At 39.0% G+C, this 13173-nt stretch overlaps 1 protein-coding gene across 6 annotated transcripts in view; it reads right to left on the minus strand.

Annotated features, from left to right (window-relative positions):
* Positions 1–13173, minus strand: part of LOC127571220 (diacylglycerol kinase beta) — a 450652-nt gene that overhangs the window by 257549 nt on the left and 179930 nt on the right. For all 6 annotated transcript variants that reach the window (XM_052017450.1, XM_052017424.1, XM_052017441.1 and 3 more), the window contains one exon: positions 4160–4330. In XM_052017450.1, the coding sequence (XP_051873410.1) occupies positions 4160–4330 (171 nt within the window). The remainder of the gene's footprint in view (positions 1–4159; positions 4331–13173) is intronic.

The following is a 13173-nucleotide window of genomic DNA, read 5'->3' on the forward strand; positions in this document are numbered from 1 at the left end:
GGATGATGAATTACCAACAGTTTGGTAATGCCGATTTTTTTTCCCGCTGTTGCAATAATTCTACAGGAGTTCTGTCTGGATAGAGTTGGCTCAAGCTGCAGAAACCTTCAGGGAGCAGTGTGGCAGCTGCTGAATACCTTTTGTTGACTTCATTGTTCCACCAAACCCAGATGCCACCAGCGCTGGGTGCATTAATATGCAATCCCCATGCAATGCCGCAAGAAACCGCAGAGAGTTGTGGACACATCTCAGCACATCACGGAAACCAGCCTCCCCTCCATGGACTCTGCCTACACTTCTTGATGCCTCAGTAAAGCAGCAATATAACCAAAGACCCAACATTCTTCCCCCCCCCCCCCCATCGAGCAGAAGGTACAAAAGCCTGACAGCACATACTAACATACTACTAAACTGAAGGACAGCTTCTATCCTGCTGTTATAAGATGATTGAACGGTTCCTTAGTACGTTAAGAAGGACTCTTGACCTCATAATCTACCTCATTATGACCTTGCACCTTATTGTCTGACTGCACTGCACTTTCTCTGTAACTGTAACACTTTATTCTGCATTCTGTTGTTGTTTTCCCTTGTCTACCTCAATGCCCTGTTGTAATGAAATGATCTGTATGGATGGCATGCAAAACAAAGTTTTTCACTGTACCTCGTTGCATGTAAATAGTAAACCAATTTACTAATTTAGCAAGTGAATGCATGTTGGGCACACAGAGCAGGACGTGCTGCTGGACGACAGGGAAGATGAGGGGGAGATGAGGCCCTAGAAGGACAATATTCATTGAGGGTGCTGAGGCAATAATTCCTCTACCTGAACCTTCTCTAAGGATCAATAAATAAGATGTCTGTGCTTCACAGTAATCTGATACTTGTCACAACTGCAATCTTGGAGCAGCAACAGGTGTTATGGTGACCACCAAAAGAAATAGTTTTACATCTAAGTCATACTAGTGGAAGATGATGGCGGCTTCCCATTGAATATTACAGAAGGGTGATCCCTACTATTTAACATCATGAGTATGAACCACTTTTCATTCTCTTTTGCCTGAGACCAGCTGCTGGAAACAGATTTTCACAGTCTAAGCTTAGCACCAAAGCAAATATTTTCAAAAAGGCCACCTGGTACATATTGGATATCTTCCTATAATTTTGTTTTGTTCTCACCAAAGACAAATGAGCATGTACAATTTGCATTCCAAATGGTTTACAAATTATCTAGATGATTATATGGAATACTTACAATTTTGCATCAATCATAGAATAATACTGCTCAGGAGGATACTATTCAGCCCATTGACAGTGCTTACTCTTTAAGAGTAGCTAGTCTCACACCCCTGCCCTTTCCCCATACATTTAGACCTCTTTTCCCTTTTTACCTAAATCCCTTTAGAATTTCTCTATTTAAACTCTATCTATCACCCCACCAGGGAACACATTCTGACTGCTGGATGCTCAATGAACAGTTTACCTCATGTCACCCAAGTTCTTTTGCCTATCATCTTACATCTTTTTCTGGTTGTCAACCCCTTCAGTCACTGAAAACAGTCTCTCATAATTTACTGCATCTAACCCTTCCAGATTTTAAACTTGCCAAGCATATCTTCTATTATCCTTCTCTGCTCTACTGAAAAGAAGCACAGTTTCTCCAGTCTCTACACATAACTCTGATCCCTTATCACCAGAATAATTTTATTAAACTCCTTTTTTTTCTCTCTCAGCAAACCTTTCAATGTTCTTCCAAAAGTGCAGTGTCCAGAATTAGCCACAATACTTCAAGCCAGAATTGGACAAATATTTTATACAGGTTTAGTGTAACCATTTGACTTTTTCATTTTATGCCTTTATAAATAAAGTCCAAGAATGGCAATGCTTCATCGTGATCTGTTTTGCTAACCTGTCCTGCCATCTTTAAAAATTTATGCATTAACATACCGTGTCCTTGCACAATCTTTATAGTAGTATCATTTAACTTGTACTTTCTCTTATTCCCCCTACCAAGATGTAAACCTCCGTTTTGAGTTTCATCTGCTACAAGAGTGCTTATTCTAAATGCCAGTCGATGTCCTCCCGTTCTATTACTATCTCACTCTCTACTTGTTACATTTCCAAGTTTTGTATCACTTGCAAACTTGAAATTATGGTCAGTAACACCAAGATATTAATATTTATCAACAATAATATTTATCAGGCAGTGGTCCTTGTAATAGGGAACACCACTGTATACCTCACTTCACGCTGGGAAGAAAAAATTCTTTGATATTACAGTTTTTATCCCACAGGCATCAAGTTTGTTAACCAGTCTTGAATGAAGTATTTTACAAAATACTTTTTGAAAACCCGTAAACCCATCCATGGAACACTAATAGACCAGCTCTTGCACAACCCTGGACTTGTCTCTAATTGTGTCTTTTTGCACTAATGTCTTGTTTTTGCACAGTCTCTTTTTTTCTCTCTTCACTGTGTTGTATAATTTCTGTATAACTTATATTCTGTGTGTTGTCTGTGCCTCTGATCCTACTGCAAGCAAGTTTTTCATTGTACTGTACCTCACCTTACTTGTGCACATAACAATAAACTCGACATGACTTGAACTGCACCATCATTATCAACCACTTTGAGACTTTATCGAAAAATTCTTTCTTCAGTCAAAATCAGCCCTTATTGAAGTCTTTTTTCTTAGTCCATATTTACATAAATGGCTATTAATTTTCTCCCAGTGAATGTTCTGAATTAGTGCTTGGCTGTAAAATCAATTATCACACAAGACAACTAAACTGAATTTAGGCAGCTGGTCTTTGACAACATAAACAATAAATGGTGTGATAAGATTATTCTATCAATGTGAAGTCAATAGACTGGAACATATCATTAATAATGTCAAGTTTTGAAAGCATTGTTTTATGCTGAAATCAACAAATGCCTGAACTGATTAAAATAATCCTCACAATTGATTTAGAGGGCAGATTAGTTTACAATGCAGATTTCAAAACATTCACTACAGTTATTTGGTGAAATGATTTTGAAGAGAGTATGGAGTTTATATATAGCAATGCATGACAGCAAAATATATGAACCTCAGTATTAAAATAGAGCAGAATTTATCACTAAGCTGTCAGTTGACTTCTTGTTTCTATTTAAATATTCATTGTGGCTTATTCTTGCCAAATATGACTGGAACAGGAAAATTCATTATTTCTCAACTGCCACAGCCAACAGACTGGAGGAAAGACAATTCATCCAAACTAGACAAATCCAGAATGGTTTGGACATTTCATGATGTGACTATTTAAGGTCATTTTGGATGACCAGCAAAAGATTTCTGATCCATGCAAGTACAAGCTGCAATGAGAGACAACCAAAATTTTACAGCTCTTAATTCAAATGAGCCAAATAAGTATTTATAATTGTGTGAATGAACCTAACTCCAACTTTTGATTCTGGAGGTAGAAAAATATCGTATACCAAATAAAATTCTGGACTCAATCATCTAAGTCCAATTTAATGCCCCAACCATCCTCTCAGACCTCTTTCCGGCTTACAATTGCAAATACACTAACTATGAATTATTTCAGGATGGATCAGCAAGAGAGAACTTTCAGAAAAGTATTTAAATTCTGTTATTGTGCAGTTTAATGGAAGCATTTAAACACGTTACTGAGATGCGATTTTTTTAATCTGACAATTTCAAATTAATCCAACATTTTTCCCTCAACATTTTATGTTTCATCTGCTCCAATTATTCCAACTATACACCACTGTTGTGAATGAAAATACCAGCTGCTGATTCAATGTTACATACAGAATTATTTTAGCTCTAGCAGACCTGTGGGGAGATTGCTCATGAACAGAGCTAGGATTACTGGTCAAGCAACTGTGGTAGGAAAAGAGTAAAAAGCAATTTCAAAGCTGGTGAAGAGAGTAGGCTTATATTGAACTAAAGCTATGATGAAGGTCATATTGATCTTTTTCTCAATTTGTTCTATGTGCAATGCTTCTTGACATTGAAGTCCTTTGGGAAAATTAGCTACATTTAAACTGCAATATAGATGCAACAAGGAAAATTACTGATTTCTTCCTTCTAGAATGAAATCATTTTACAACTGCCCAAGTCTTCGATTCTGACAAAAAACAATAACGGTTAACTTACACTCGAGCTTATCCTCAGCTCTCCCTCGCTCCAATAGTGACAGGTAACAGACAATATCCTTTAGGTAGACCACTTGCGGCATCTGGGATTGTAGCACATGAGGTGGTGTCTTCAGAGGGCTGTGATTCTTCTTAAGTGATAAACCCATCTTCTTGTCTAAACTTTTTGTGCCTGTGAAATACAAAGGTGGAATTAACCTTAACTGATAAATGGAGAGAGAGACTTGAGCATGGACTGGGGAAAGATTGGGATTGATAGGACAGACAGTTTCTTCACTTGGTTATCATACATTGGGTTGAAACGTTTTGGTTATAACACTTAGCTAGTCACATTGAACTAAGTCTCAGAATGAGATCCACACACTGTGAAGCACAGAACTGTAGGACTTACTGACAAATTCTGAGTTGTGGAAGGGCAGGGGTTGAATCTACCATTTACTCCACCACTGGACTCCCCTTGGAGTTCATTAGCACAGTTCAATCTTATTGGACCTGAAGCAGCATCCAAAGCCTCATTCAGTTCAATAGGGATTACAGGCCTTCAGATTAGGATAAAACTAGCATTTTACATTTTTTTAATGATTTACAACAATTTCAATAGTTTTTTTTAAGAAACATTAAAATCCTGTTAAATTCAGTTGTAGATTTGAAAGAAGACAAAGCTCCAGCCATGGGGTGGGATGTCAGTGAGATGGACCCTCCACCACTGGCCCAGGTAAAGGTAAGCATGCCAGGATAGTGAATGGATATTCCAGACAGCAACCCTAGTATAGCACGATCCAGCATACTGAGTAAATACAGCCGTGTAATTTCTATGCCACTTGCCTTGCCTGTAGATGACCAATCTAAAAAATTGGAATTGGTTTATTATTGTCACATGTACCGAGGTACAGTGAAAAACTTGTCTTGCATACCGTTCGTACAGATCAATTCATTACACAGTGCATTGAAGTAGTACAGGGTAAACAGTAACGGAATGCTGAATAAAGTGTCACAGCTACAGGGAAAATGCAGGTAGGTAACTAACAGTGCAGGTAGGCAATCAAGTGCAAAGTCATAATGAGGCAGATTGTGAGGTCAAGAGTCCATCTTATCGTACTAGGCAACCGTTCGATAGTCTTATAACAGCAGGATAGAAGCTGTCCTTGAGCCTGGTGGTACGTGCTTTCAGGCTTTTGTAGCTTCTGCCCGATGCAAGAGGGGAGAAGAGAGAATGTCCCAGGTGGGTGGGGTCTTTGATTATGCTGGCTGCTTTACCAAGACAGCGAGAGGTATAGACAGAGCCCATGAAGGGGAGGCTGGTTTCTGTGATGAGCTGAGCTGTGTCCACAACTCTCTGCAGTTTCTTGCAATCAAGGACAGAGCAGTTGCCATACCAAGCCGTGATGCACCCGGATAGGATGTTTTCTTTGGTGCATCGATAAAAATTGATGAGGGTCGATGGGGACATGCCAAATTTCTTTAGCCTCCTGAGGAAGTAGAGGTGCTGGTGAGCTTTCTTGGCCGTGGCGTCTATGTGGTTGGACCAGGATGGGCCATTGGTGATGTTCACTCCTAGGAACTTGAAGCTCTCAAACTTCTTGATCTCAGCACCGTCAATGTAGACAGGAGCATGTGCACCGCCCCACTTCCTGAAGTCAATGACCAGCTCTTCTGTTTTGCTGACATTGAGGGAAATGTTGTTGTCATGAAACCATGTCACTAAGTTCTCGATCTCCTTCCTGTGCTCTGACACATCGTTATTTGAGATGTGGCCCACTACAGTGGTATCATCTGCAAACTTGTATATGGAGTTAGAGCAGAATCTGGCCATGCAATTAGAGTACATAGGGATTAAAGTAGGGGACTGAGGACGCAGTCTTATGGGGCACCAGTGCTGAGAATAATCGTGCCAGAGGTGTTGCCTCCTATCCTTACTGACTGCGGTCTGTTGGTCAGGAAGTCAAGGACCCAGTTGCACAGGGAGGTGTTGAGTCCCAGGTCATGGAGTTTGGTGATGCGTTTGCTTCAAATTATAGTATTGAAGGCAGAGCTGTAGTCAATAAACAATAGTCTAAAGTAGGTGTCTTTTCTGTCCAGATAATCCAGAGATGAGTGTGGGGCCAGGGAGATGGCGTCCACCATAGACCTGTTTCGGCGGTAGGAGAATTGCAGTGGCTCAAGGTTGTCTGGGAGGCTAGAGTTAATGCATGCCATGATGAGCCTCTCAAAGCACTTCCTGATGGTGGATGTCAGAGCCACCCTGCAGTAGTCATTAAGGTACATTACCTTGTTTTTCTTAGGTACTGGGATGATAGTGGTCTTCTTAAAGCAGGTTAAAATGCTTTTAAACCTGGTGCCGATTATTATCTGCTGATGCAGTGGCGAGCTGGAATGGAATCCCATTACAAGGGAGGTGATATGATCCCCTCATTGCCCAAGGAAGAATGCAAGAATGAAATGAAATCATAGAAATCTAACTTGGCAGAAACTAGATGTCATTAATGCCTCCAAAAATGGAAAACCCTGCAGCGACTAACCAGCTATCAGATCATCACTGACGTAAACTTCAACAGACACACTTTTGAAGGTTGATGACAAAATTGTAACTATCTTTGGTTATTCTGAAGCTAAAAGGTGCTCTGTTAACACAGTTTCTTTATATGATCTGGTTTGGTTTTGCAGTGAGGCAGCCACTGTTAACATTACCTTCAAGAGCAGATCATGTTGAGAGCTGAAAACATTTCACCTGGATGATTTTTATTTTAAAACTAAAAACTCAACTGAAATACATTTTTACTCTGAAGAGTTGTGATTTGCGAGCTGCTATAAACAACTCTTCACTGCTCTAAACATAAGCTCAGTGAACAGACTTTTGCAAGTTTCCTGGAATGGTCCTATTGTTGCTCTGGATTTCTGCTCCTGTTAGAACCATGACTTTGGTGCTTATTATTAAACCTTTCACACCTTTGAAATAAATTTGATTCAAACAGTATGACAGAATTCCCCACAGATATTGATGACTGGCAAACATCTCGAAACATGGTAGTTTCCTCAACTGAACAGGACCAAACTACAGCACATTTGACTTCCTATTGGAATGTCCCAAGATGCTTCATGGCAAGTGTATGTTTTGAAGTTTGGTCACTGTTGAAGAGTAAGAAGGCACCATACCTATTGCATAATAAAGATGTATTAGTCTGTTAACTGAAATGCACGTTTTTAAATCCCTCAGGCCCCTAATATTTCAATGTTTCTTTATAATATAGGAAGCCATTCGGCCCATCAATTCTATGGCAGCTCACATTGCAATCTCATTCCCTCACTAATTTTCCTGACACCCCACCACCCATACACAAAAATAGGGACAATTTAGAATGGCTAATTAACCTACCACCTGGATGGAAAGCAGCAGAGCCTGAAGGAAACCCAGGTGGTCACAGAGGGAACGTGCAAACTCCACAGCACCACGAGTGCAAACTCCACAGCATGAGTCTGGATTGCTGGTGCTGAGCCAACAACTCCACCATCCGTGCACCCATTCGTCAAAGGGGATTGTAATTCAAATACACAAATTATTTCAAATTCTTGACAGCTAATTTTCCTGATGTACATTTGTCGACTTCAGTGTTCATTTTCATCCACTGACACAGACGCCACTGCATCCAATGGATGGTCTTTACTTTCAGTCATAACCTCATTAACTGGGAATGATGGAAAATCAAAGACCATCTTTGTACTGAAGGACTCCTTGCATTTTTCATGATTGCTCTCCAGTAGTTCCTTGGAAATATGTTATTAATCAAAATAACAAGTTATTATAAAATTAGCACAAAAGATGGATTTTTTTTAACAAATCTAGTAAACAATAAGTAAAAGCTGAGCAAGAGAAAGAACAGAAATTTAATAGAGCAGTGGGATTGGACTTATTAAGATTATGGGTGGAGCTTTGCTGGCCAACTGGCAATGGTTCAAAATGGAACCTAGATGACAAACAAAATGGAACCACTGGCTGTCACCCATTCCCGCCTCTGAAAACCCTGGATTTCTGTAGACACGTTAGCAAATGTGGAGTCTTAACTGATCTTGAATCAGATAGTGGCATCCTCTGTTGAATGTGGTAAAGTAATGATTCCCCGACAGAGTCTGGATGCACTTCAGCTTTAAACCTGGTTTAATAATTGGTTTATTATTGTCACATGTACCGAGATACAGTGAAAAACTTTGTTTTGCATGCCATCCATACAGATCATTCCAAACATAGGTACATCAAGGTAGTACAAAGGGAAAAGCAATAACAGAATACAGAATATAGTGATACAGTTACAGAGAAAGTGCAGTGCAGGTTGACAAATAAGGTGCAAGGGCCACGACGAGGTAGATTGAGAAATCAAGAGTCCATCTTTATCGTAAAAGAGGTCTGTTGAGGAGCCTTATAACAGCAGGATGGAAGCTGTCCTTGAGCCTGGTGGTGTGTTTTTTCAAGCACTTGTATCTTCTACCCGAAGGAAGGGGAAAGAAGAGAGAATGTCTGGGGAGGGAGGGGTCTTTGAATCTGTTGGCTGCTTTTCCAAGGCAGTGGGAGATGTAGTCAATGGAGGGGAGGCCAGTTTTCTTGATAGACTGGGCTATGTCCACAATGCTCTACAATTTCTTGCGGTCTTAGGCAGAGCAGTTGCCATACCAAGCTGTGATGCATCCAAATAGGATGCTTTCTATGGTGCATCTATAAAAATTAGTGAGGGTCAAGGGGGACATGTCGAACTTCCAAAGCATTCTGAAGAAGTAGAGGTACTGGTGTGCTTTGATGGCCATTGTATCTACACGGTTGGACCAGGACAAGCTATTGGTGATATTTACACCGAGGAACTTGAAGCTCTCAACCATCTCTACCTCAGCAGCATTTATACATGTAGGGCCGTGCACTTTGCCTCACTTCCTGTAGTCAATGACCAGTTCTTTTGTTTTGCTGACATTGAGGGAAAGGTTGTTCTCTTGACACCATGCCACTAGGCTCTCTATTTCCTTCCTGTACACTGTCTCATCATTGGTTGAGATCCGGCCCCCTATTGCGGTGTCATCTGTGAACTTGTAGGTGGTGTTAGAACAGAGTCTGGCCACACAGTTGAGAGTGTATAGGGAGTAAAGTAAGGGGCTGAGGAAGCAGCTTGTGGGGCCGTAGTGTTGAGAATGCTCATGGCAGAGGTGTTGCTGCTTATCCTTACTGATCGTGGTCTGTTGGTCAGGAAGTCAAGGATCCAGTTGCAGAAGGAGGTGCTGAGTCCTAGGTCTAGAAGTTTGGAGATGAGTTCGGGAAGGCCTAGCAAGGGATCAGGAAATCTATTCAACTGAATGGCATTGTGACAGCGTGGGGGAAGAAAATGCTTTATTTATTTAAATTTATGTTAACGTTTTATTCACCATAAAGGGATCTAATCTGCCTTTGAAAAGATTTAACAGGATAGAGAAGAGATGAAGTTGCACATCCCATAATATCTGATGGACTTTCAAGCAGCAAAAAACTGATAAACCTAAATATTTGCATGCCAGAGAAATGCTGAATTGTAGGATTCTTTTGGATGAATGAATTATTAAGGAAGGTTCTTCTCATTATGTTGTAAAAATAGCATAACAGAAAGAATATAGTTTGCAGAGAACGGCAGTTAAATCACTTTTGTTTTTCCCAAATACATCACTTAGGTTTACAACTTAAAGTACTGAAAGCACACTCACTGTGGCCACCAAGTACTTGTTCTACTAAGGTTTCCATTATTGCTTCCATGAAACTCACACCTTTTTAGAGAGGTTAAAGCTTGCCCATTGATCATAAACTGTAGTAGTTATTAAAGACATCTTACTTTTCGTAATTCGATTACTACCAGCAGTTGCCACTATAGGTTTAGCCATGTACAATACAGTATGGTACAATAACAACTTGGAAAAAAAAATGCTTTATTTGTTGACATCCTCTTCAGTTAAGTAAAAATGGAATCAAACTATATAGGTTTATCTCAACATGAAATAATTTAAGTATTTAACAAGTATGAGATCAACATGATGATGTTTTAAGTTCCATATACTGTAGTTGTGGACTAAGCTATCCATAATTAAGAAGAAAGGAAGGATTTTTATTTGTAGTCTGCACCAAACTGCTTAAATACTCTTTCACCCTCCCAAATCCTGGTTCAGAATCCCAAAATTTCCCTCTTACTTGCCCAATGAATCTCTCTGCCAATCAATGGATTACAGGCTATTTTATCTCCATGCCAATCCATCCAATATGCTTAACTGGATTAGTTTCTCTTCGTCCATCTGCCAAATAGACCAATATGTTGATCCTCTCTCAGCACTCGAACTATATGCTATTGTTCTCAATTGTTCAACTACAAACATTTGCTCTGCATTATTTTATGCCCCTATAAATCTCAAAATCTCCATCTAGTACTGGCTCAGAGCGAAAACATCAGTTCCTGCAGTTTTGGTTTGGGAGTTCTAACGATCTTAAACTACGGTTGTGATTTTTGCAGAAGAGATAATACTTCAATTAAATAATTGGCTTGAGAGATAAAAATGCACTTTTACCTTGTAACTTTATCTCCAAATACAACAAGGAATTTTCAAAACTGAGAACTCTTATTTGGAGAGAATTTTGCTTTTAAAAACAAAAGTAAAATGTATCTAAATATCTTTCATAATTTGTGAACTGCAGGTAATAATGACTGGTAATATTTGCTAGTGCAAAGCTGCTTCAGGAATTGCAAACTCCAGTTTTATGGATAAACTGAATCATCTATAACCCGACCAGAGTGATGAATCGACAGCATCGGCAGTTGCAATTATTTTTGCAAATCATGAACAATAAAATTGGCAAAGAAAACTGTGGACTTGCATTTTTTTCTCACAGCTTTTTTTAAAATATGCGTATCTGGCACTCCCTAAATCTCTCTGCCTCGTTCAACAAGTTTTAGGTTTATTGTACCGAGTGTACCGAGACACCATGTACACATGTACCAAGACACAGTGAAAAGCTTTGTTTGCATGCCATCCAGCCAGATCATGCCATACAATGAGGTAGTAAAAGGAAAACAGAATGCAGAATACAGTGCTGCAGCAACAGAGAAATGCAATGCAGGTAAACAAATAAAATGCAAATAAAGTGGGTCATTTATCTTACAATTTTTTCATGTGACATTTCATTATCAGGTCTGATTTTGCACCTGTGAAGCACCTTGAGATGTCTTCCAATGTTGATGGCACTATACAGGTCGCTGTTGCTTGTATATTTGCAAATATAAATTCATTGGTATAAATGTGGGAGTTCTTCTAAAGCTGTTAGTAACTGATTCAGATCAATGTTGTAGATTCTTAATTTTTTTTAAAGTTTTTCTCTCAGTGAGTCAAGCTCCAAGTCCATTCTTTACATCTGCGAAGCTGAATGCCAAGGAGCAATTAGAAATATTGCTGGATTTTTCCACTTAAAGCCAGGTTCAATTTTTAGCTGCAGTTACCAGTCATCATTGCTCCTCTATGCTGGATCTTCCAGGTCCAGAAGTCAGCTAAGCGAATAAACACATGCCAGTCAAGTATAAATGCGGAGCCCCAGAAATTCCAGGTGATGAACTTTAGCAGATTATAAGTGAAGCTCTACTTTATTTTACATCTTTTCTAAGCAGATTCCCTTATGATGAAAGTTTGTGGAGTAATTACTGATGCTGATTTGAGAATAAAAGGAAGATTGGCAACTGGAGAACTGCAGCTAAGAACTGAATCTGGCTTTAACTGGAGTAACAGTAGCATAGAAATGTTTTATGTTGTCATCCCCTTTCCCCTCTATTTTTTTTTACTTTCCCTCTCCTCAGGTTTTCCGCTTTTCCTTTGTTCCCCTGCCTTACATCCCCTCATTGATATGCTCTCTTCCTTCTTTCTGCAGGCATTAAGAGGGGGAAATTCAAAAAAGGATAGCATGGAGAATCGATGGATGAAAAAGAAACAATTATTGTCATTTTCAGAATAGTGTGAAGTAATGAATTTAAACTTCCATCTTCATTTACACACTGTTGTCAAACCTCTGTATTTTTGGGAAAGAGCATAAGAGGCCAAATGCAAATAAAAGCCATGAGTTGGCCTTTTGCAAAGAATTGTAAACAATCAATTGGGTCTATATGTTAAAAAAACCAAAGTTATACAAAATGGTTTATTGTTCTTGAATAATGGAATTAAAAATTAAGACCAATCTTGAATAATGGAATTAAAAATTAAGACCAAATTTGACTGAAATGACCACATTACCATAAATAAGTGATCTGTACTTAAAGGTAGAAAAGGGTTTACCTTACTTTTGCAAATCCAATTATTTCAGTAATACAAACACATGCTTTGAATATAAAATTGACTTAAAGTGTGTGTAATATTTACTTTATGCATATGATCATTTCATGAGGTCAACTGCTGCACCAATTTTGCAACCACCCATCTTCCAACTCCTACTCCAGAGAAAAAAGATGCTCAGTGCTAAATGAGTCCGTCAACTAATGGATGTTATAACAATTTTAGGTGACTGAAGAGTGTGGCACTAAATTTCAACTACACCTCCAGGCACTGATGATTGTCTAGAAAAAAAAACACTAGCCTATTCTCAAGAGAATGAAGATGGATTAGAGACTGAAAATGCAATTTACAGTTCAGAGTCCATAGCTTTCCAAAAGATGAGAGTATACCAATTGATTCAAGTGCATGATCAAAACAAATGAATTCTTTCATTTCCTCATATGTGGATATTGTTTGCCCCAGTTTTGAAAAATAGGATAACAAAAAAGTGGGATTTACAAAGGATAGTAAAAGCAATGGATGTCAAATTCTTAAATTGACATAAAGAGCTATCATGTGAATGGAATTGTTTTATTATTGTCACCTGTACCGAGGTATCGTGTAAAGCTTGTCTTGCAGACCGTCCATACAGATCAATTCATTACACGGTACAATGAGGTAGTACAAGGTAAAGCAATACAGAATTAAAGCTGAAGTAAAGTGTCACAG

Source organism: Pristis pectinata, chromosome 1 (assembly GCF_009764475.1).
Source record: "Pristis pectinata isolate sPriPec2 chromosome 1, sPriPec2.1.pri, whole genome shotgun sequence".
Taxonomy (NCBI): domain Eukaryota; kingdom Metazoa; phylum Chordata; class Chondrichthyes; order Rhinopristiformes; family Pristidae; genus Pristis; species Pristis pectinata.